Consider the following 24,992-nt stretch of genomic DNA (forward strand, 5'->3'; position numbering starts at 1 on the left):
AGCTGCACTATTTTCTTGAGGTGTATAAGGGACAGTTTTAATACGTCTAATGTCATGATCTACACAGAAACCATCAAACTCCGAAGAGAAAAACTCCTCATCATTATCGATTAATAGGCATTTAATGTTCTTCCCAATCTCGTTTTCAACCATAGCCTTGAAACTTTTAAATTTCAAAAACACTTTTGATTTCTTATTCAACATGTAAATCCAAACTTTACGAGTGCAGTCATCAAGAAATGTAACAAAATAATTTGCAACACTGATTGAAGTTACCTCCGTAGGACCAAAGACATCGGAACGCACGAGTTCTAATAGAGAAGATTTCTCATGACCTATCCTTATGAAGCTGGTTCGATTTTACTTTCCATAAAGACAATGTTCACATAACTCCAAATCAACTAATTTAATACTCGGAAGCTAGTCTCTTTGAAGCATTACTTCAAGACCCTTTTTACTCATATGACCAAGCCTCTTGTGCCAAATTGCAGCATTACTATCTACAACCACCAGGCTGCTCCCACTTCACCATTGCACTCTAAAATATATAGACTTCTAGATTTCTTTCCTTTAACTAAAATTAATTGACCTTTTGACACTTTCCAAGAATCAAGATCAAAATTAACATTAAAGCCTTGTGTATACATCTGACTCACAGAAAAAAGATTACGCTTGAGGGTAGAAACATGCCTAACATCTTTTAAAAGCCATTGACTACCAATTTTCACCAACAATAAAATATCCCCTTTGTCGACAATATCATATTCTTTATTATCCCCAAGAAAAACCTTACCAAACATACCTTCATGGTAATTTGTGAATGCACTCCGACGTGGAGTAGCATGAAAGGATGAAATCAAGAACACACAAACTTGCATTTGTGTCACCAGCTACAAGTACCAAAACTCCATCATCTTTATCAGCTACAATATGTACGACATCATTCATCACTATGTTTTGAGTGTTTTTTTAATTCGAACATTACTTTTTTTTGTGCCCTAGTTTACCACAAAACCAGCAAGTGTCATTTATTCCTCTAAACTTTAAATGATAATTCGATCAGCCTCTTCCATTATTGTTATGCCTTCCTCTTTCACAACTTCTACTTCTATTGCTTGTGCTCACAGCTGTAAGAGCGTCACCATAAGAGTGTTCTTGGTGCTTGAAATGACCCTGCTCAAATCTTATCCCAAAATGCTGATAAAGGTTCAAGAAAACTCTTTGCATACAAGGATCATATGACTGATACAAAATTTCAGTTTGCTTTATGGCTCTTTCCTTCACTTAACATCAATAAGAATGCTTGCAAGAAGACTCTGAGTTGACTAAACAATGACCTAACATGAATGTGCAACTTATTTTGACAATATTCAATGCATATATGTGACTGAAACTACTTGCAATATGCAGCTACAGCAACTAGTAATTTTGACAAACACTTGGAATGCAAAATTATAACATTATTTATGCCAAAAAAGAGAACCTACAGCCAATTGACATTTTGTCAAACAATTGGCATGCAAACTAATAAGCTGATCATGAATGATAAATACATATTCAATTACACTATATCAGACCAGCAACTTATGTCTCCTTTATTGCACATAAAATGTCAACTACAATGCTAGTACGAAATGGCCAAGACTCTTGGCTTACATCCACATGAATAATGCTTAAATCTGCTACAACTTTCACCTACAACCTTACCTCCTAATATGCATCTAAATGATAAAAACAACGCATGTAATATCCAAAGGAACCTGATTGTAGATGGCTGTAATAATTTTCTCCAATGCTGTCTTCCTGCTTTGCTTTTTCTGATTTTCTTTTTTCACTTGTTTTTTTCGGATCTGCTTTTTCGCTTTGCTTTTTCGAACTACTTTTTCGGATCTTCTTTTTCGGACCTGCTTTTTCAGATTGCTTTTTCGGACCTACTTTTTCGGACTGTTTTTTCGAATCTGCTTTTTTCAGACTGCTTTCAAAAACTCAAACCCTCAGGTAGTCTCAATATTCAAATTAAGCTCAACTTGAAATGGCTGAATACCACTTCCAAAGTGCAACCCTTCAAAAGGTCTTTCGCTTCCTCAGTTATGCAATCTCTTGAGAGGTATCGTTCTCAAGGATTATGCTGAATATTTGCAGACCTGGATGGTGTCACAAATGCTCAAAGAGAATGGTAGTAGAATCATCAATTCCCATCTCTCCAAATGGGAGCCCAAGCCCTCTATTTATCTACTTTCCTAAGAAGTTACTAAGAACTTTTAGAAACATCCTTTTCTAAGAAGTTACTAAGAACTTCTAGAAACATCCATTATAATGCACTTTTATAATAAAATAACTTTATAAAATAAAAAGTGCAACTCAACTTAAAATTATAACATGTAGGCCCCATATAAGAAGTAATGATAAAATAACATCTCCAAGAGCATAATAAACCATCCAATCCCCAAATAAACACCAGAATGACTCTCTCATCACAACCACTAGTCTACGAGAGTCTGTGATAGACTAATCTGGCACGCAAAACAATGTCAGCCAAAACGGGGACATTACAATGCTTCCTTTGCATGTCTTCACTAAGCGGTGTGGCTGCAACTTCATCAAATTTCAGCTTACTCTTGGCTGCTACTGAAGTGCTCACAGCCATTACTACACCTTCCCAACTCTTTGGAAGTGAACATAACAATAAAATGGTTTTTATTTCATCATCTAAAGGTATACCAACTAAAACCAGTTGACCAACTAATGTATTAAACTCATTTAGATGATTAGATATTACTCCCCCTTCTTTCATTTTCATATTATATAACTTCTTCATTATAAAAACTTTGTTTGATGCTGAAGGTATCTCATATAATGAAGATAATTTCTCAACGAGCTCTCTTGTTATCTTCTCTCCTGAAACATTAAACAACACATTGCTTGAGAGATCTTACAAAATCATTGCCCATGCTTTCAAATCCATTTCGTCCCAATCCTCATCCAACATAGACCCTTTGCCTTTTTCTTTACCAAGCAATGTAGGTTGCAAATCCTACTTGATAAGCAAAGACTCAATCTGCACTTTCCATAGCCCAAAGTTTTGCCAGGAAAAATTTTCAATTTTCCATTTATCCACCTCATTCATGGCGCTTGTAAATCTTCACCAATTTTCAGATAATAAATTGAACTTAACCAGCTGTGATACCAATTGTTGAGCTAAAAGAAAATATAGAAATACAAATGAAATTCAAAACTATGCAAAATCAGCACAAGAAAGAGTAGACATAGAATTTACAGTAGTTCATCTAGAATGTTTGGACTACGTCCACTTTCAAGCAGGACAATATCTCTATTCAGATTATAATTCTCAGTACAATAACACAACAGCATCAAACTGGTCTTACATATCCTTTTCTAGTCACATCCAGTGGAAGACGAAAATTCACAGAAGACGAAGAGACGAGAATGATTGGACTGCACAATCAGAACTATTGCATATTCTTTATTCCATTACCATTACAATACATTGGACCAATGAAGTCAAGTTGGAGACCACTAATTAAGACTTACACTTGGGACAATGTTTCGCCTTCAAAATAGAAAAAAGAAACATTATGCTTGATTATTGGCCAAAGTTAGCAGGGTGTAAGGGGTGGGGAAAACATCTTAAAAGTCTTCATCTCAACTTGTTGATGTCAAAACTGAGGAGAAAATTAGGAAAGGAAAACTCGTCACTTAACAAAAATGACAAGAACACGAATAGTAAACTCATTGCAAACTGGAAAGTAGGCAACATACTCAAAGTTCCCTTAACACTTAAGTGTATTCTTTTGAGATAAAAGGCTGCACAGTAACAGTATTCCCAATAAAGGGATTTTAAGAAGACCATAAAAAAGAATATAAAATCTATTTTGATATTCTGTATAGGAAGAGGTCATTCAGAAAGATTGGGAAGCTATAGATGGTCAAGGTTTGAGAATTACATTTTGAGACTAATCATAAGGATATCAAAAAAGAAATAAATATGTATATGTATGTATATATATAACACATATACATATATGTATGTATATATGTGTGTGTGCGTGTGTATTCTTGTTGACATTGATTTACATGCATAGTAATATCGGAGTTTATTATCCATATCAGAGCTAATTGTAACACAATTGACATGGCAATATCAAGGATGGCGATGAATACTCTTATAATATCAAATCAGTAAGAATTGTACGTTGCACGTCAAAATATAAAAGATCCATTATTCCAATTGAACATCAGATATTAATTGAGACATTTTTGTGACTTCACAACACACGCCCCATTTTCAAGTCGAAAATGGGGACCCTCTTTTTCCTTGAGTCATAGGGACCCACTCTCCATAACAAGGAATCTTTCGAGATACCTCGGGGAGCAAGACTACTAGGAGTTGAGAAAGTTTGTGTCGTTCAAAATTTGGCTACTGGGAAAGCATTTTTTTTGCACTAAAGCAAAGGTGCACACCATTCTTATCACACGATGCCAAGACGTGCACTTGCGCACCTCGTTCAGGTATACACCTTGACAAGGTGCGCAAGATGCGCCTCTCAAAGGACGCTCACTTATAAATAGAAGCAATACCTGCCATATGCACTCATAACGACTGGAGAGCTTCAGACCAGTGCATCCCTACACCCTTGATACCTATGTAGCCCCACAGTCATTGCACCCCCGCTGCATAGAGAACACAAGGTAAATCAAAAGCGCATATGCGCACCCTCGTGTGTGCAAAAGTGTGCTACCTGCACACTTTCCATTATGAAGACTAGGCTACAATGCAAAACAAACAACACTATGTGCGCAATTGCGCAACTTTGCAACATCCGCAACCATCAATGCACCAAACCCCACAAGCCAATTGTTTTCACCAGTTTTATGACCTAGTGTAGAACTGGTTGAACTACGTAGATGACTACGAAGTTCGAATAAGGAAATATTGTAGGATGAGTCTATCACTAGCAAAAACTACATTGAACCTGTGTATACCCCTCAAGGTATGGAACAAGGATAGCCCAAATATCTTGGATCCCCTCTACAACAAAGAAAGGATCTTTGAGCATCCTATCATGAATGTAGAGGTCTATACAAAAGAGAACAATGATATTCAGCATGGGGCCAAGCATGTCATTGAGATGACCAAGGATTGAAGAAGCCTTTCCACTTGGACCAGTACTTAATATCCCAACTTTGAAGGCACCTACTAGGCTAGAAAAAGGTAAAGGGACCAAAGTCACTAGTCCCACCTACCAGGAGAAGTCTCAAGCTAGGCCCGAGACTGTGTATAGGCATACAAGAGATGTCACATACATCTAAAGGGACGATAAGGTCAAGGGCAAGAAGAAGAGGAAGTCTACTGAGATGGAGGAACTATAGCAGGAAGAACCTCTTGTACAGGTAGAAGCTACAGTTCCCAAGAGGAACAGAATAGAGACTGTGGTAGTTGGGGTAAAGAGGAGGAAATTGAAGAATAAAAGTACTATTCACGTCAGATTCGCGAAACCATCCCAGAGGTCGAGGAAGAAGAAGAGGATGAGATTGATAATCTCCCTCTTAACAAGAGGACATGGTCGGCCTAGGTCGCTGAAGAAGAGAGGAGAAGTGCAACACAAATACCCCCGGCTACTCAAGATCAACCCATCCAAATCAAGTTAGAGTCTACAGATCAAGAGCATGAAGGATGGACTAAGTTAACACTAGGAGAAGCATCAAATGTGTTTGATCTCTCAAATTTTGATTGGATACCTTTTGGGACACATTTGGAGGAAGGAGAGAAGGGATACACCACCTCAAGAGCCATTAGGTGATGATTGGAACACATTATCTCTCCTTCCCCAAGGTCTAGTTGGTATACCCCCTCCACCTCCTGGAAGGCCGGAAAAACCTCCTCCACCTCCGCCAAAGAAGGAAACTATGCCAGTGCTCCCTCTCGTGCTAGAAGAGAAGTCAGAATATTGCAGAGGGAGAGACGTGTGCAGTTCACATGGAGGAAGCTTTGGTAGGGAGCCAAATGGTTGAAACAGAAGAACAAGCTCCCTCGGCAGTGCAACCATCTTCCTCCATTCCTACAACAATAGTGGTCACCTCAACTTTGGAACAACCAAGAGTAGATGAGACCACGAAGAGTACAAATTGAGAAAGGGACTAGCAGTTATGATAATTCCGTTCTCTAGTCAGTATGTGTCCTCAACAGGTTCTGCTCCAACATAGTTGACATGGGTAGTGGAAACCCGACAAAGAAGATATATACAAACCCTAGAGGAAGGGTTATCGGTTTTGACACAAGTTGTACAAACTAGAGTGTCCCCCTTAGAGGAGTCACATCAGTTGGCTTTTGTTGCAAAGAATAGGCAGGATGACATGGTGGTGCATATGGCCATTCCTCCACCCCATGCCTATCCAAAGACCATAACACCCCAAGATTATCAGATGCAAGAGGTTATATTGGGGAAGCCTACTAAGGACACCGCCAAAGAATTGACAACCCTGAGTGTCAAGGTGTTCCAATAGTTGGACCAGGGAGAAGAACTCCAAGTTTTGAGAAGACAGAATGATGTCTTGTGGGAATTTGTGAAAGAGCTAGCGGATCCCATTGATCCGGATCACCCTGAGATTGCTCTAACGACTGCACTTGAGAAATGAGCTTCAGCCCCAGAACCCAGTGATTCATTTTTGGATGCTTGCAAAAGATGGCGCCACAGTTTAGAAGAGCACAGAGTAGAGATTATAGAAGCAAACATGCATTTAATACACAGTATACGGAAGAATGTTGAGAAGCTGGCTACGATAATCACACAAGATTTTGGGTTGATGGATGAAGTATCTAGTTGGACTAATGATTTAGGGGTGTTGCAAACAATAAAGGGACAACGGTACAAGACATTACCTGATATATATACAAAGGAAGAATTGGATAAGATAGATAATTGGATCAAGAAGATACAGGCCGGTAATAAGGTCTTGTTTGCTATGTACAAGGACATTTGAAATATGCAGTGTAGAACTTATGCCCAAATGTTGGAGGCAGATAAGTACTATAGCACAGCCAGTCTGGAGATTTTTATGATGGCTCTAGAACAAACCTATGTTCCATGGAAATGGTAGTACAGCAATTTTGAGCATACTTTGAAACAATGTCCTCTGACGATGATGTTCTGCACTTTTGTAAAGCCGAGGAGACACTGAAAGAGTTGGACTCAAAAATGGATGATTTTGTTTAAGTGAGACTGGAAGTTCGTGATTTTGATGGGGAAGTGAGGGCTAAATACCGAGCTTTAGAGTTGTCAGAACCCCAAGAAATCACTATGGTTGTACAAAATTTTGAGGCCGCTCATCCATACATCATTTTTGCTAAAAGATCAACAAGACCCATTTGCTGGAACTCAAATTTTGGGACTTAGAAAGATCCTGCCAGTTTTGACCCTATGATACTTGAAGGTGCGTAGGTGCACAATTTCCCAAGGTGCGCAATTTTTTTTTCATTTGTGATGGCACCAATAGTTAACTGCTAGTTCCATTTATGGGCATTTTCATGCACTGAAAACACATTTTGGCAGCAGTTTAGTTGGTAGAGAGACACAAAGAAGGCCAAGTGCTCATTTTTTGACATCCTAGAGACTCGAAGTTCATCTAAAGTCTTCTTTCATCTTGTCTTCTTCTTCTTTGATAGTTTTGGAGTCCTGTAAAGCTCCATGCACCATGTAATTAATAATATAAAGAGCACAATAAAGTGTGTTATTGGTGCTATCATTCTATGTGTAGTGTTTCTTGCTAGAATGTGTGTTTCCATTATGAATTTTGTGTTCATGAATAGGGATGGAGCCAATAGTTTTGTTGTATGTTAATACTAGTGCAATCAATTAGTTATGGTATTTGTCATATTTGTTAACAAATTCCTCTGTTGTGACGAATTGGAGAAAGGATCATCCTACAATTTTTGCATAGCATTTTGTCTCGTGTGGATGCACTTTCCGTGGCTACACTATTTGACAAATTTGTGAAACATCATACAGTTTGCATTAGTTCCTTTGATGATTGCATAGGTGGAGTTAAGGATGCGTTGCTCTTGATTTCATTGGTTTCCTTCTTAATATTTTTGAAAATTTAATTCGCAGACTGTTGTCCTCAATTTTGGCTTCACTAAATAAAGGCAACCCTACGCAATTTTCTTATGGATTCATAGGCGAATCCTCTTTGTTTTAATATGTCGGTAAAGCGTCATGGAACAATTTGTTATTCCTAAATTGTATTCTATGTGATCCTATCTCTGCATTCATTTGGAAGGTTCCCTTGAGTTAAATCCCAAATTTGCTAGTAAGAGTTTTTCTTCTCTTATTGCAAACACTCAATTATAGGCAAGCTTTTGCATCATTTCATTGTTTTTATTTGTGTTGTAAATAGTTTTTACTCTTCGTTTTGCCTTAGTTGAATAGCCTTTGGAATTCCACTTGTTTCGTGCTAACTTAGGTCAACATCGGGGTTTTCTAGCTCAAGTTATAGAGGAAAAATAGAGGTTGTTCAGGACACCTGCATATCTCAATTTAAAAACCTCATAGAAGTGGGTTTTTTATTGGTAAAAGCATAATATAAAATTTTAATTACTACTTTAAGTGGATTTTGTGGTCCATTTTCAAATTTTAACACCTTCTGAGTTGATTTGACCATAGTTTTTAATACTTAATGAAATTAGCCTATCTAAAGTCTATTTGTCATGTTACTTTATTGAAAACTAAAGTTAAATATTAAATTTAATTACTTAAGACATCTCAAATGCATTTAAGTGGGGATTTTATTATTCATTTCATATATCAACATGCAAATCACTATATGAAAACCCACTTTGAATAATTAAAAGTCCCAACATCATTAAAGTATAGTTTTTAAATACAAAAACCAAAAGTAGTGTTACTTGACCCTATTGCATATTTTTGGTAAAAGAAAACCCATTTCTATAAGCCAAAACTTGAAGTGACGAATTTTGACCCTATTACATGTGTTTTAAATGTTAAAAGAACATGTTTATGCATTAAAAAACCTTGTTTTTCACTTAAAGATCATAAGTGGTGATTTTTCATGCAATAGCATGTACTTTTAAACATGTTTTTCACTTTTAAAAATATGTCTAAGCAAGATGGGCGATTCTAGTAAAACCCCTTTTTATGGCTTGTAGTGCATTAAAATCCAAAGTGGTGATTTTTCCAACCATTGCACATGTTTTGAACATGCAAATGCAACCAAAAAGTGTCTTTTACTTCATAATGTAGAAAAAAATTTATCAAACACCTTAAAGTGGTGATTTTTAGCCCAAAAACACATGTTTTTGGCTCTTAAAACTCCATCTTTTGGGCATTTTTCTCCAAAAAGGGGTTTTCAGGCTTCAAATCCTCTTATATGTTAAGCATTTCTTGGTCTTTTTTCATGATCTATAGATCATTTTTGCATAGAATCACCCAAAGAACACATTGGGCTACTCAAAAAGGGGATTTGTTGAGTGTTCTCTTCATTTCTCAATGGAGGATAATCCACTCTTGGTGGACATGTGTTTAGTTGTGATGTTCATCTATTTGCTGACTTCTAGTCATTCTAGTTGCCTTTATATACAGGCACTTCTAGTGTGCATACAATCAAATATTCATTCTCATTATTGTTATTATGATCATACATTATTGGTCCATATTGTGCTAAGTGTTGAGCTTCTTGATCTTGGTGTCATTTTGCCCTAAAGCAAATTCTTACATGGTATCAGAGCCATAGGAGTTTCATTGCATAGCCATTGAAGAGATTTTTTTTGCAAGTCAAGATTGGAGCTTGCTGGTGCAAATTAGATATTGGCATCATATTCAAAAAGTCAAAAAAACCCCTAAATCGACTTTGGTTTCATCAAAATCGAACATCTGAGGTGAAATCTTGAGTCATTTGATTTTTGGAGGTGCGACAATGACGATTCAGGAAAAATAATTACAGAGGTGATTTTTCAAACAACAATATCTCCCTCATACAGACTCCTTTTTTCAAGTAATTTTTTTTGTTTTGGGGTAGAATTTCGTGATCTACACATTGGTGCAGGATGTTTGAGATCTTTGTTCCTGAATTTTTCTGCAAATCGCAAATCCCAATTTTTGCAACTTCAAAGGCTTAGTTCGGGCTCATCTGGACACATTCAAGTGCTATTGTTTTTGAGAGTGCATGATTTTTTGTCTACTTTCCAAATCTGGTATCAATTTGAAGTAATTTTGGTCTCACTTTGGCCTATTGGCATTTGTAATTAATTAGATCCTTGAGAGGTCTTCTGTCTTATCTTGTTGAGTTCAATATAGCTTTATATTTGTTGTTGTAAATATCAAAATCAGAAGTCCACTTATGTCCTAAATTGGCAAGTGGCCCATTGTAATCGCACTAAATATAATGTACCAAATTATACATTGGGGGAGGGGGGGGGTGGGTTCTTGTTTTTTCGTTTCTTTTTTGCATTTTAAGGGTGCATACATTATTTGATCTCATGGAGTCATGTCACAAGTGTCATTTTGGTTTAAGATTTAAATTGACAAAAAGGAACTATAAAAAATGGAGTGTTTTGATGATTGATCATCTAAGAGAACATAAGAAAGTATTTCGTTATCTATGTTCCAAAGAACTGCCTTCTTCTATTGATCGGATGGTTCTCAGAATGATTTTTCAAGCTATTTTTACAAATATCAATATGGATTGTTTTGTTGTCCTTAGAAAGGCAAGTAATCCTCATGAACATTGGATGTGTCTTTGGAAAGCATATGGAGATCCAAAAGTCCCTCCATTCCCAAAAGACATTCTACCTCTGGTCATTCCAGTTGTGGTACCTACAACTCCAGTTGAGATCATACCTCCTAATGCTCCTGTTGCCTTTATTGATCCAATTCCAACCACAGATGCTCCTAATTCAGTGCAGCAGGAAACACCAGTCTTCCTATTTCAGCTTCATGGGAGGACTTCCTTCCAAACATTGCAGTGTTGTTTGTGGAGTCTTATATTGAAGATGTGGGAGACATTATTGATGACATCCATCTTCTCTTTGTTGAGGAGAATTCTTCTTCACTTGTTGCGAGGGAACACTCTGACCCTCAACCATTTGATCTTTCTTTTGAGACTAACATGATTGTGGACACTTCTTTTCAGCAGTTCAAGGAGGACTCTTTTACTTCAAAGGAGACATATCAGTCTTTGGAGATTGTATTCTAGTTTTCTCAAACATCATATCTTTTGAGATTCTTCCTACTAGTTGGGGAGCAAAACATCATTCAGTTTTCATGGTGCAGCTTCTTCAGTCATCAAGGAGCTTCTTTCATGGGTGTGCATTCATCATTAAGGGGAGGCTACATTGCTTCTTTTCCCATATCTTCCTATAAGGATGATTCCTTGTCTTTGGAGGTTGATTAACTTTCATACATGGACATGTTACCTTGTTTGTCACCTTCTTTTGGGCATCAACCAAATTGGCTTGTGGCATCTACATTCATCAATGACTTGACTTGTCAACATATGAGCAAACTTCAGAGGCAGCATCCATAGCATACTACATATGGATTCCTCATCCATCTTCCTATCCACAATGGGAAGTACACTTGCACCTAGTGTAACGAGACTCGGACTCGGCTTGGACTCGGCAAGGGTAACTTGACTCGTGACCCGGCTCTGACTCGTGACCCGGCTCGGCAGTGACTTGGCAAAGTGAAAAAACCTCGAAATTTTGAGATTTTTTAGGAATTAAAGAACATTCCATGCACCCATTATTGAATAAAGCGTAAAGACACAATAACATCATTAAATAGAAGATAATTTGATCATAATGCACATGCCACACACTTAAAGTTAAAAACTTAAAACTTAAAAGTCAAACATCGATTACATAAGTACAATACTACAAAGTTACAAACTTACAAAGGTAAATTGCTAAAAGTAAATACTATATTACTAATAATTAAAGTCAAACTAAGATAAATCCATGCAAACCATCAAAATGTATATGTATTATCATTTATGCATTATGAAATCCAACACATCAAGATTCAATAGTCATCATCAAATTCAAATGTTCCAAATGTTGATCATATATTAAGTTAAACTGTTAAACAAAAAGTTAAAACAAGACTATAAGTCTATAGCTATGGCTCCTAGTCGGAGTCCTCATCATCATCCTCATCCTTAGGCTCATCCTCATCGTCATCCTCATCATCATCGTCATCCTCATCCTCATCCCCAACCTCGGCCTCAACCTCAGGCTTAGGCTCAATATAATCTATAAAATGCCTCTTAGTAAGGCGTCTAAGGTAGGTCCTAGATGTCTCAGTAGCCATAGCACCAGCTTATGAGGTGCCTCTAGGATCAACTGTACTCTTTGCCTCTGGCTCTGCCAATGTCTGTGAGGTGCCACTAGGAACAACTAGAGCTCTCTGGTCCTCTGCTGCCATAGCCACAGCCTCAACCTGGCCCTCTCTATCTGCCTGGTCCAGCCACTGTAGGTCCTCATCATCAAGGACAGGATCAGTAGCCTCAGTGATCCAATCAGACTCTGGATCAACCTCCTCTAGAGTAATTGGAGAGGTGTAACTATCCAAAACCTCCCTGATCCTAATGCGCAAATTGTAGTGCACAAAGACTAGACTATTCATTTTCTACACAGACAACCTGTTACGCCTCTTCGAGTGGATGTGCTCGAACATGCTCCAGTTGCGCTCACATCCAAAAGCGCTACTTGACTGGCTCAAAATGCGAATGGCAATTTGTTGAAGGTTTTTGGTTGAAGGCCCAAACATTTGCCACCATCTATCTGAATTTTGAAAAAAGGAAAACAAAAAAATATTAATCTCATTTCAAAATTTGAACTTTAAGTTTAAAGCTAGAAATTTAGAAACTAGATTGTATAAGGCTTAAGCTGCAATCTTTACCTGGCTGCAATTTTGTACGACCTTCTTTGCAAATTTGACTTGAAAAAATGGGCCCTGATGCATTATTATAGGCATCCATCTCAAGCAATATATCTGTGGGATTAGGGGACATCTTCGATATCATTGTGTATAGGCCACTAAGAACCTCCTTATCTGCCTTGAAATCATCACAGAAACAGTATGCCGGATTGAGGTAATAGGCTGCTGCGTGGATGGGCTTATGAAGCTAATTTTGCCATCTCCTATCAATTATGTCCCAAATAAGGCCATAGTTTTCCTCAACTCCTACATATTCGGCCTTAATAGTCTCCTTGACCCTATCCATGCCCTCATAAATGTAGCCCATAAAGGGCTTCTCGCCATCAGCAACTCGTAGGAGGGCTACAAGGGGCTCAGTGATCTACAAAACAATTAAACAAAAAAACAATTTAGTGAATGATGAAACTTTGCAAAGTTGCACAATGAAAATAAAACAAAAATATGTATGAGACAAATTAATTTATAAAATTTTAAGACTTAAGCTTTTAAAATTTAAAATTTAAATTTAAAATTACCTCCACAATCTTCAAACATGGCTCCCAAAAATCATCATCATCATAAATGCATTTTGTTGCATCTATCCCTGCAGGGCTGCTCGCCAAGGAGGAGGAACTCCATTCTGAACCAACAAACATGCACCTCAACTCTAACCTTGAACTCAACAAGGATTTTAGTGTGATAAAGAGGCAAATCTTGTGATACCAAGACAAGCCAACTCCTTTCCCTTGGTGTATTTCCTCATAGTGCTGAGGACCAAGGCATGATTATAGATGAACTTACAAAGATTTTTGGCCTTGGTAACACATGATTTCACCCATACAAGCTTGCCAATATCCTCTAACATGAGGTCGATGCAATGGGCCGCAAATGGAGTCCAAAAGATTTTTAGGTGTCTCTCCATCAATAGTTTTCCTACAACAATTTTAAATTAGTTAGTAAACAATGAAAATTTTTGATGTATTAAAAAACTTTTAATTTTCAAAATTTAATGAAAAACTTAAACAATTTTTTTAGAAGTAGAACTTAGAAAGTTAGAAGTTAAAATTTTACCTGCAGCAACATAATTAGCTGCATTATCTGTCACCACTTGGACAACATTGTCTTACCCCACCTCCCTTATGACCTCCTCAATAGTTTCACATAAGAATTTTGCATTTTTCACACATGAGGAAGCATCTATGGACCTTAAAAACATGGTGGATCCTGAAAGTGAAAATTAAACAAAATAATTATCATTCAAGAATCAATACTCAATAAAACAAAATTTTCATTATTCAATAATAGCATACATTAAATTTTAGACTTCAAGAAGTAGAGCATGATGAATTACCTTCGCTAGAAACAAGAAAATTTAGGAGAGTTCTGGACCTCCTATCTGTCCATCCATCTGTCATAATGGTACACCCCTTTTGGCTCCAAATCTTTTTGTGGTCCTCCAACTCAAGTTTCATCTCCTCAACCATATCTAGCAAGAGGGGGTCACTCAACTCATCTTCAGTGGGGGCTTTGAACCTTGCACCACAGATGGAAACTGCATCAATCATCCCCTGCCAATAAGGAGTCCTATTACATTTATTACATTTATAAAAACATTTTAATTAGCATATTTCAAATTTTCAACATCAAGTTAAAAGTATAAAATTGAATATAAATTTTAAAACTTAAAACGTAAAAAAATCAAATATAAATGAAGTTGAAAACTTGAAGTACCTGGCAGCTATAAATGGAATGTCGTAGAAAAACCAAAACTTGCAAATTGCTCTTACTCCAGCTTCATGTATTTCCCTGTTCTAGCCCATGCTCTCAAGTGAGGGTTGTGCACCAGGAGTGGTATGCGGTACAAAAAAGTTGTCCAACTTACTAGATTTTCTGACTCTAGGACGAAGAATAGCAGCACTACTAGAAGGGGCAGCAGCAGTAGCATCACTAGCAGTGCAAGGAATAGATGTAGAAGAAGCACGAACAACAGAAGCACTAAGACGATAAGGGGGACGGGAAGAACCTTCTCCAACACAGCCTCCTGACTCAGAAACATTTGCAGATGAGCGTGGAAGGCAACTAGAACCAATCTGAGCTAACTCTTCTAATTGTTTTTTTTTTTAATTCTTTTTCTTGTTCATATTTTTCCAAGGCTACATAACAAAAACGTTGAGCCTCAACAGTTGCAGCTCCACAAGGCTCAATATCATGACCACGTAAGCCAGCAATATAGTATTTTAATCTATTTATCCCCCCACTATTAATGGTTTTGCAAAATAGGCATTTTGTTTGAGTTCTCTTTCTACCCGGAAATTCTATGGTGAACTTCCAACACTCATCTTTTTTGTTGCCTTTAGAGAGCTTGGGTTTTTTACCTCCAGAAGCCATTATGACTTAATTAAGGAAAAATGTAAAGGTTGCTGCAATAAGACATTTAGACCAAATATTACCACTTCAGCATTGCATTTTATGAAGATCTAAAATTATAAAAAAACTCATAAACAAACAAAAAAAATTCATGCAAAAAACCCATAAGCATAGACAAAAAAATTATCAAAATCTAAACAATCAAGTCTTACCTCTTTCAAATGCTTTGGGAAGTGTTGAGAAGAGCTCCTATAAACTCCTTGATGATCTAAATGCAAGCTCCAATGTCACAAATGCAAGCTTTTCTCCTCCTCCTTTCAGCTGGTTGCAAAACAAGAAAACTCTATTTCTCTTCTACCTCTCTCTCTCTTTCTTCTTTTCACTATAGACTATTATGGGAGCCCTTTTAGGGTTATATAAGTGAGAAATGTAAAAAAAAAACATTAAAAAAAATTGCAAAAAAATAATATTTTAATGGTCGAATTTTTGCCTGCCGCGGCCGGGTCAAGCGAGTCACTTTGTGACTCGCGAGTCACTCCTCGTGACTCGCCGCTCGCGGGTCACAAGTCATTGTGACTCGGCAAGGTCAACGCGGCTCGCTGACTCGCGTGACTCGCCGCGAGTCACGTTACCCTACTTGCACCTATACTTGGTGTATCTTCTTCCTAAAGGGAGAAATGTCATTTGTAGGCATTGGACACTTCTTTGTCTTCATGACATCCTTGCAGGAGATTATTCAATATGGGTGGATACCATCATGTATTTTTTATTATGGGGGATATAAGCTTGTACATGCATGATGTATGTCATACTAAGGGGGTCTTAATTACTCCATCCTTGTATGCATCTTGTATTTCTTCATCTCTTTTTGAAGGAGGATTTTCCCATGAGGTTTTCCCTCTTTCTCCGTTTTCAGAGAGATTGCATTGCATAGCATTGTATGTAGAGCATTGCATTTGTACATGGGTACCTAACATGGCCTAGTAGTCGAGACCCATATTGCATTTAGCTTTGTGAGCTTAAATGCATTCACCTAAGTTGCACTTAAGGGGGGTTGTTAATGTAAATAATTAATTATTATTACACTTTACTTAAGTTTACTTAAGTTAATGCATTAGCATATTAGTTGTCATATAGACACCTAGGAGTATGCATAGTCATATGAGTTGTCTTGTTGACAACATAGTCATTGGCAACTTATTCGAGCACATGGTGTTTACAACATCTCTTTACGAGATACATCTATGTAAACTTATCCTCTCATCATCGCACAAACTCCTATGCTCAATGGAGGATAATCCACTCTTGGTGAACATGTGCTTAGTTGTGATGTTTATCTCTTTGCTGACTTTTAGTCATTATAGTTGCCTTTATATACAGGCACTTCTAGTGTGTATACAATTAGATATTCTATATACGATTAAATATTCTTTCTCATTATTGTTATTATGATCATACATTATTGGTCCATATTGTGCTAAGTGCTTAAGCTTCTTGATCTTGGTGTCATTTTGCCCTAAGGTTGTTTACCGTACTGGTAAAGAAATCAACACATACAGACAATGAACACGAACACGAATAGCAGAATTATATTCGCATATGCCAGACATACATTAGGCTTCATAATATTCACAATAGTAGATGATTGATGATTTACAATGATCCCAGACGGGATATAAATACTACCGCCGAACCTTCCCAAAGGGTTCTGTCGGCCACAACATTACATCCGCTACAAACTATTTACCCGTTGGCTACAAAATACAAACACTGCGATAGTCAATCCGTCGGCTACAGAAACACCGCCGGAACCATCCAGTCAGCTGACACCATCCCCCACAAAAAGAAAAGTCGTCTCCGAACGACAATTACAAAATATCTAAGACAAATTAACAAACAAAATACATTATCAGAGTGACTACAACAAGAACAATCTGCTTCTGTCACATCACTTCCACATTCATGCCGTTACATCTGTAGCCTCTGCTAACACAATACTATCTCCTCAAGCTGACCTTGATAGCCACCCGTGCTGCTTTCTCTATTTCCAACATTGGGTCCACTAAGCTAAGTGTCGCTGCACAGCCTCCAACTGGATGATTAGCTCCTCCCGAGCTCTCTACGCATCCACCAAGACAGCCTCCCAGCCAACACCTACTCCCTGTGCCTTTTATGATCATACATTATTGGTCCATATTGTGCTAAGTGCTTAAGCTTCTTGATCTTGGTGTCATTTTGCCCTAAGGTTGTTTACCGTACTGGTAAAGAAATCAACACATACAGACAATGAACACGAACACGAATAGCAAAATTATATTCGCATATGTCAGACATACATTAGGCTTCATAATATTCACAATAGTAGATGATTGATGATTTACAATGATCCCAGACGGGATATAAATACTACCGCCGAACCTTCCCAAAGGGTTCTGTCGGCCACAACATTACATCTGCTACAAACTATTTACCCGTTGGCTACAAAATACAAACACTGCGATAGTCAATCTGTCGGCTACAGAAACACCGCCGGAACCATCCAGTCGACTGACACCATCCCCCACAAAAAGAAAAGTCGTCTCCGGACGACAATTACAAAATATCTGAGACAAATTAACAAACAAAATACATTATCAGAGTGACTACAACAAGAACAATCTGCTTCTGTCACATCACTTCCACATTCATCCCATTACATCTGTAGCCTCTGCTAACACAATACTGTCTCCTCAAGCTGACCTTGATAGCCACCCGTGCTGCTTTCTCTGTTTCCAACACTGGGTCCACTAAGCTAAGTGTCGCTGCACAGCGTCCAACTGGATGATTAGCTCCTCCCGAGCTCTCTATGCATCCACCAACACAGCCTCCCGGCCAACACCTACTCCCAGTGCCTCTGGTACAGAGAAAGTCCATGCCTACAGCAACTTCAACTCTTCTCAACTGGTCAGACTCCCACGATTGATATCCGCAACGACTGCGGGTCCAGAGGGCAACGCCCCCGGCGGGGTCTAGGGGCAGCGCCCCTTGTGCAGCACCCTTCGCCGCCAAGACCAAATTAGCACTTCGCAACCCACACAGAAAGGCACGGAACACACCATTTCTGTCATTTTCTGCCGATTCTGCACTCTTTCTGGCAACCACAGATGCGTCCCCTTTCCTTTGGCATCATCTGTAACTCATTCTGAACAATTTGATTCTATCGCCTTTTTTTTTGTTTTTTTTTTTTTTTTTATAGAAAACCCCGCACACCCATCTTCTACACAAACTCAACAATCTCTCCTCCGCAAATGAGAAACAAAATTCCAACAATCTTTCACTGAAACCACTCCTCCGGCAATAAGAAGCTCAACAATTCTTCCGGCAATGAGAAGCTCAACAATTCTTCCGGCAATGAAAACAGACAGATAGATCACGCTGCGGAAGACCTCCCGCGAGACAGTCCGCAAACATCTGCCGCGAGACAGTCCGTGGACAGCTACCCGCGAGACATGTCCATGGGAGCCACCCACGGGACAATCCGTGGACCTCTCTCACGAAACTACCTACGGGACATGTCCGTGGGAGCCACCCGCGGGACATGTCCGCGAGAGCCACCCACGAAACAGTCTGCGGGCCTCTGCCACGGGATAGTCCGCGGGAGCCACCCGCAGGACAATCCGCGGGAGTCACCCTCGGAACAATCCGCGAACCTCTGCCACGGGACATGTCCGCGGACACCTGCATCTGCCCACGAGACTATTATATTACTAACTTCTCTTTTTTTTTTCATTTTTTCTTTTTCTTTTTTTTTCTTTTTTTTTCTTTTTTTTTTGTTTTTGATTTTTTGTTTTTCATTTTTTTAAAATTTTTTTTTTGTTTTTTTTTTTTAAATATACAAAGCACCTCAACTTTGCCTCTGACCGTCGCCATTCAGCAACGACGAGGGAGTCCCCTTCTGCGACAACGACAAAGTCTTCCTAACACCATATATTTTGAATTTGGATCCGTTGACTGCCGGAGGTACCTTCTGCCTGTCCAAAGTTGATAATCTGATCGCTCCATTGTCGCCGACCTTCCGAATCTAATATGGTCCAACCCATCTGGCCTTAAACTTTTCCACTTTGATTTCATTCCGACCGTTGTACGCCTTATGTCTGTTTTGTGCCACCTCCGTCGCCCACTGTGCCTGCGGTCGTCGCGCAACTGGATTATTTCCTTGCTGTCGGTGCCCTTCCACTAATTTATGCTGCGGTGTAACCTTTTCTTCCCGCGCGGTCCATTCACCATGTACCGGACAGTGGGATCTTTCGTTTTTCTGTGTTCAGACTGTATGTTCTTCCCCTCAGCTTCAGCCATGGCAGCTTTTCCTTCTTCTGCTTCCCTGCATTCCTTCGGACATTCATTTTCCTGTGTTTTTTCACGTTCGTTGACCGTTAACATATTGCAACTCGAAAACAGTTCGTAGTCTTCTATCTGCCAATGGAACAGGCCATTCACCGAGTCCAGGTCGTCATCATTCGATCCTCCGTCAAGTCTCAATACTCCTTCGTCTAGTTCCATTCTCCTCTTTGCTTCGTCGTCACTTTGTGAATCTGACAATGCTGCCTCCTCACCGACCATTTGTGTATGCAGGTCAATTGTGAATCTTTTGCCTCCGCGCTCCATTGATAGGGTATTTCGTTTCCAATCATGTTTTACTTTTGCTTGCACCAACCAATCCCGTCCCAGAATAGCATCATATCCTTTTCTTTTTAATGGAATGACCACAAAATCCAATAAAAATGGTTGCGTACCAATGGTTACCGGTTGCGCCCTCAAGATTCCTAACGGTTTGATTTTGTGTTGGTCCGTCGTGAGCAACTGGAATGTAGGTGGCCACAGCGTCGGCTTTCCCAACTTCTTCCAGGTATCCTCCGGTAAGACATTCACGCCGGACCCTCCGTCAACAATTGTCTCTGTCAAAACATTTCCCAAAATCCCCATCTCGACAACCGCCGGATGCCGTCCGGATGTGAGTGCCAGCAACATTGGGTCTGTTCTCATCACTTCCTTGTTGTCCCTTCCTGTATCCTCCGTTGCTTTCGAAAACGGTGTATGATTCAGAATGGTCGTTCGTAACTGGGGCATTGTGAGAAGGAGGTCACTTATCTTGACCGGTATCTCTGTTTGTAAGATCTGTTGTACAATGTTTTGTTCTGCGAAGTTCCTTGCCAAGGTGTTGGTGATGTCCTTCAACTGAGATGTCCCCGTCGACGATGCATTTGCAATTTCCGCTTGCGCTTCCCCCACTTTTCTCTTTTCCTCCGCTTGCCTCCGTGTAATTGCTAGAACCTCCTCTACATCCATGCCGACAGTGATCAAGTTTACTCTAGACTTTGGACACTTGGAATCTTCGTGATCGCCGGGTCCGCACTATCTGCATAATAATTTTGGTGTGTTTGCCGCTGTACAATCCCGCGCAAAATGACCCCACAAATTACATGCTCGGCATTGAACAATCGGCTATCCATTTGCATCATACTGAGTTCGACTTCGGCTCCCATTATTATTGTTATTATTTGTATTGTTGTTATTTTGCCCTCTGCTATTATTCTTGTATCCTTCGGATGTAGCGCCAGCGATATTCGTGTTTCTGCTACTACCCGACGGGGAAGCCTCCTGTGTGAAAAACACCTGCGGAGATTCTCTTGTCTTCATGTTAAAGGGGCACTCCTTTGTCGAATGGCCCATGATCTGACAAATGTCACAAAATTGGTTCTTTGGACACGATCCTTTAGTATGACCGTCGGTCTTACATTCCGTGCACCACAGTTCACTGCCTTTTGGCTCCTTCTGCATGTTTTTAAACTCCATCATGCGAACCATATTCTTCTGTAGGGCACGAACCTTCTTGTTGCTGCCTTCGTCGTCACTACTATCATCTCCGGCAGCTCGTCGTCATCAGAATCAGAGGAGCCAGTTTTCTTCTTCTTTGTCTTGTGCTCACTTTCAAGGTCTAGTGCTCTGTTATACGCGTCCACATATGACGACGGTGGCACAATTTTCATTTTCCTCCGCAACTTCGATCGTAAGCCATCCACGAACCATCTTTTCTACAATCCATCCGCCGGCTTGCTTTCCATTTTGTTTATTAAATCTTTTAATCTCCTGGCATAGACGCAAACAGTTTCGTGCTTCCCCTGTTTGGTATTGAAAATCTCTGCTACGATTTCATTATCATCCCGCAAGAGTTTAAATTCCGCTAGGAACTCCTTTTTAATGTTATCCCAAGTATTCAGCTTTTGTGGATCCGTATCCGAAAACCAATCAATTGCCACACCCCGTAGGGTTGCCGAAAATTGCCTGACCCATTCGTTGGTATCTGTGATTCCATTTGCCCGCCAAATCGTCTCACATGTCTTACAATGTCGGATGGGGTCTGTTGTACCATCACCCTCAAACTTCGGCAACTTTTCTTTGGGTCCCGCCATCAAAACTGAATTTGGTAGAGAGGCATTACTGGCTCCTGCGACACTAGTGTTGTTTACTCCAACACCGGAGGTCTGCACTCCCACACCAGCGATCACACCGGAGGTCTGCACTCCCACACCGGAGATCTGCACTCCCGCACCAGCGGTCTGCACTTCCACACTGGAGGTCTGCACTCCCACACCAGCGGTCTGCACTCCCACACCAGAGGTCTGCACTCCCACACCGACAGTCTGCACTCCCACACTGGAGGTCTGCACTCTCACACCGGAGGTTTGTACTCCCGCACCGGTGGTTTGCACTTCCACACCGGAGATCTGAATTCCCACACCAAAGGTCTACACTCCCACACCGGCGGTTTGAAGTCCTACACCGGAGGTCTGCTCTTCCACACCGGTGGTTTGAACTCCCACACTGGAGGTCTAAACTCCCATACCGGAGGTCTCAACAGCTGCAAACCTTGGTGAAGAAGAAGGATCTTCTGAAGTTGTCTCTCGTGGAAGTGTATCCTGGACGAAGAGGTCACTCCACGCTCGTGCTCCCTCGGCACTCCGAGCCGTGCGAGTCGATGCTCTTCCATCTGAATTCTCTTCCCTCGGTGAACACAATTTCAAGAATGCCTCCTGTGCTTCTTCCACCAACTCCACCCGCTGTCGAGTCTCCTCCAGCAATTCCTCCGCACTTCGGTTTCCGTCGGCAATCTTCTAGAATCTCCTCCGGCGCTCTGCCTGTTGTGCCAGAATTAAATTAGCTTGAGCTGTGCAAATCTCATCTTTATCCTTCACCGTGTTCTTATTTTTATTCAACAGATTCGGCATTTAATTTCCATCCGCCTCCCTGCGTACCAAGTCCATCGGGCAACGGCGCCAAATGTTTACCGTACTGGTAAAGAAATCAACACATACAGACAATGAACACGAACACGAATAGCAGAATCGTATTCGCATATGCCAGACATACATTAGGCTTCATAATATTCACAATAGTAGATGATTGATGATTTACAATGATCCCAGACGGGATATAAATACTACCGCCGAACCTTCCTGAAGGGTTCCATTGGCCACAACATTACATCCGCTACAAAATACAAACACTGCCGACAGTCAATCCGTCGGCTACAGAAACACCGCTGGAACCATCCAGTCGGCTGACAGGCAAATTCTTACAAGATTTTTCACAAATGTTTAAAATGACTTCTTCTCTTTCCTCTTGATAAAAGGGTATGATTCCTTGTTAATATTTTTCATAAGGTTTTTGTTGTATATAATTGTTATGTTGTGTATGTAAGTCTCATCATTTCCATTTTCATTTTTGCATTTGTTTTGTATATGTCAAGTTACTTCTTCTATTCTTCTGTCTACTTCTTTAAGTTGCATATGCAAAGTCTCACTTGCATTTGCAATCAAGGGTAAAATCTTGTTTTAATATGGAAGCAAGTACCTCTTTTCCCCTCATGAGAATGCAAGTGCAAGTCCCACCAATATGCATTCCATAAACCTCCATATGGTTGCCCTAAGGTTGATAAAGAATTTTCCACATGCTTGTCGGATACACAATGTGACTTATGTCTATTAAAGAGTGGTATGTTTCCATTTCATTACACTTTACTCCTCATTTGCGGATTTGAAAGCCTGTCAACCGCATATGCAATTTACTCCAAAAAACTCGATATTGCTATTCTAGTCATTTTGAGCCATTCCAGGCTTGACCCATTTGTTCATTCGCTCTCCGCAATCATCTCAACAAATTCCCTATTCATACTTTGCCCAAATCCATATTTTTACACAACAAAAGCTTGCTATGGACTCCTCGTATGATGATCTTCTTACACTACGGAACTTTTATATAATAGTTGCACAGGTACATCACTAGAATGTCAAAAGAGCTTGCATCAAAAAAAGGCAAAGACAAGAAAAAGATGTACCAGAATAACCAATACCACAACTCCATCCAACCATCAAAAGTAACTTCCTACAATAAAGAGGTTTGAGATACAAATGTAGCGCACATGAATATGGAAGATTCTCTCATAAGAGTCAATGTTGAAGCCACTGAGAATATGCTTGGATCAAACAAAGTCATATTCATTTGCTATCTACTTTTTCTTGTGGCAGCTCATGAACCTGAGTTCACCCTTGCGTGCGCCAAACATTTCAATGCAACCTCTAGAACTATCAAGGCCTAAGACAACAATACCATCATTAATCTTGATCTAGAGACTATTGATCAGATTTTTCATGTTCCTCGCACTCCCTTTGTCACAAGCATCACTAGACAAGAAGCCTTGGCGTAGTGGAGCAAAGATACAACACCACATTCAATAATGACAACTGGTTGATTCAAAGGAGGCCCAATGTTTCCCTAAAGGCATGCAGACATCAAAGTTCAAGGAGAAGCTCAATGATCTTATCACATTGCTTATCCACCTAGCTAGGCTCAAGGATTCTAATTAATCAAAGGATTTAAGTAAATAGCAATAGGAAGTTTACATGTAAAAAGCAATTATGTTGTAAGTGCAGGATAACATGTCCCCGTACAATTAGCTCATATACTCAAGTTGCACCTACATTAGACATGCAACTTTGAATAAGTCAAATTGGTTAGAAGTTTGTTAAAGAATTATTCAAGGTGGTTGAGGATTTCCCCTTTTCTCTCCACCTTTTTCTCTCCTATTTTCCTATATAAAGGAGAGCTCATTCTAAATAATCATCTTTTGGCAAGGCGAGAAAATTCTGCCAGTTTTAGTGTGCACTCTAAGACTTTGTGCTTGGATATAAATCTAAATTGCTATCAATAAAAGAGGCTACTTGTTTTCAGACTTTGTATTGATTCAAGGTTTTATGTGACAACATTTTATGGATATTGATTATGAGTTTTGGAGCTTTGATCAAGAGGGATTAGAAGTTAATAGAGCAAACTTTGAATTTCTTATTGCATTCAAAACCAATTTGAACTTTTGAAGACTTTGTGTTGCAGGAGGGCAAATTGTGATAGATAGTAGTGGTTGTAATAACTTAAATTTGAAGGCTTTGGGCTTCAATTGTAAGTGTTTTTATTGAATTTGACTGTATCTAGTAAGAAACCTTTTGTCTTACTGGTTATTCTGCTTGAGTCTTCTTTCGAGACAAATGCAGGAGATTTTGGGTTCTTGCTTTTGTTTCACAAAATTTGAAAAGTAAACTGTTGCCCCTGGTGTTATTCTTACATCAATTCTAGAGTCAC

At 39.5% G+C, this 24,992-nt stretch overlaps 2 protein-coding genes across 4 annotated transcripts in view; both read right to left on the minus strand.

Moving 5' to 3' along the window:
* LOC149576078 (ABC transporter G family member 28-like) overlaps window positions 1–24,992 on the minus strand; it is a 168,746-nt gene that overhangs the window by 20,737 nt on the left and 123,017 nt on the right. The window lies entirely within an intron of this gene.
* On the minus strand, window positions 11,997–16,308 carry LOC149576079 (uncharacterized). 2 transcript variants are annotated; one of them, XM_089816269.1, is made up of 7 exons: window positions 15,533–16,308; window positions 14,685–15,373; window positions 14,305–14,521; window positions 14,025–14,177; window positions 13,490–13,886; window positions 12,936–13,335; window positions 11,997–12,817 (listed from the first exon to the last, which is right to left on the minus strand). In XM_089816269.1, the coding sequence occupies exon 7, from the start codon at window positions 12,657–12,659 to the stop codon at window positions 12,354–12,356; it is 306 nt and encodes a 101-aa protein (XP_089672395.1). In that variant the 5' UTR covers window positions 12,660–12,817; window positions 12,936–13,335; window positions 13,490–13,886; window positions 14,025–14,177; window positions 14,305–14,521; window positions 14,685–15,373; window positions 15,533–16,308; the 3' UTR covers window positions 11,997–12,353. The 2 variants fall into 2 exon arrangements, 1 of the variants encoding a protein (XP_089672395.1); XR_016361375.1 differs by lacking the exons at window positions 11,997–12,817; window positions 12,936–13,335; window positions 15,533–16,308 and having other exon boundaries at window positions 13,508–13,886; window positions 14,685–14,994.

This window comes from Cupressus sempervirens, chromosome 1 (genome assembly GCF_028749045.1).
Source record: "Cupressus sempervirens isolate cs-2001-9-10 chromosome 1, ASM2874904v1, whole genome shotgun sequence".
NCBI lineage: Eukaryota > Viridiplantae > Streptophyta > Pinopsida > Cupressales > Cupressaceae > Cupressus > Cupressus sempervirens.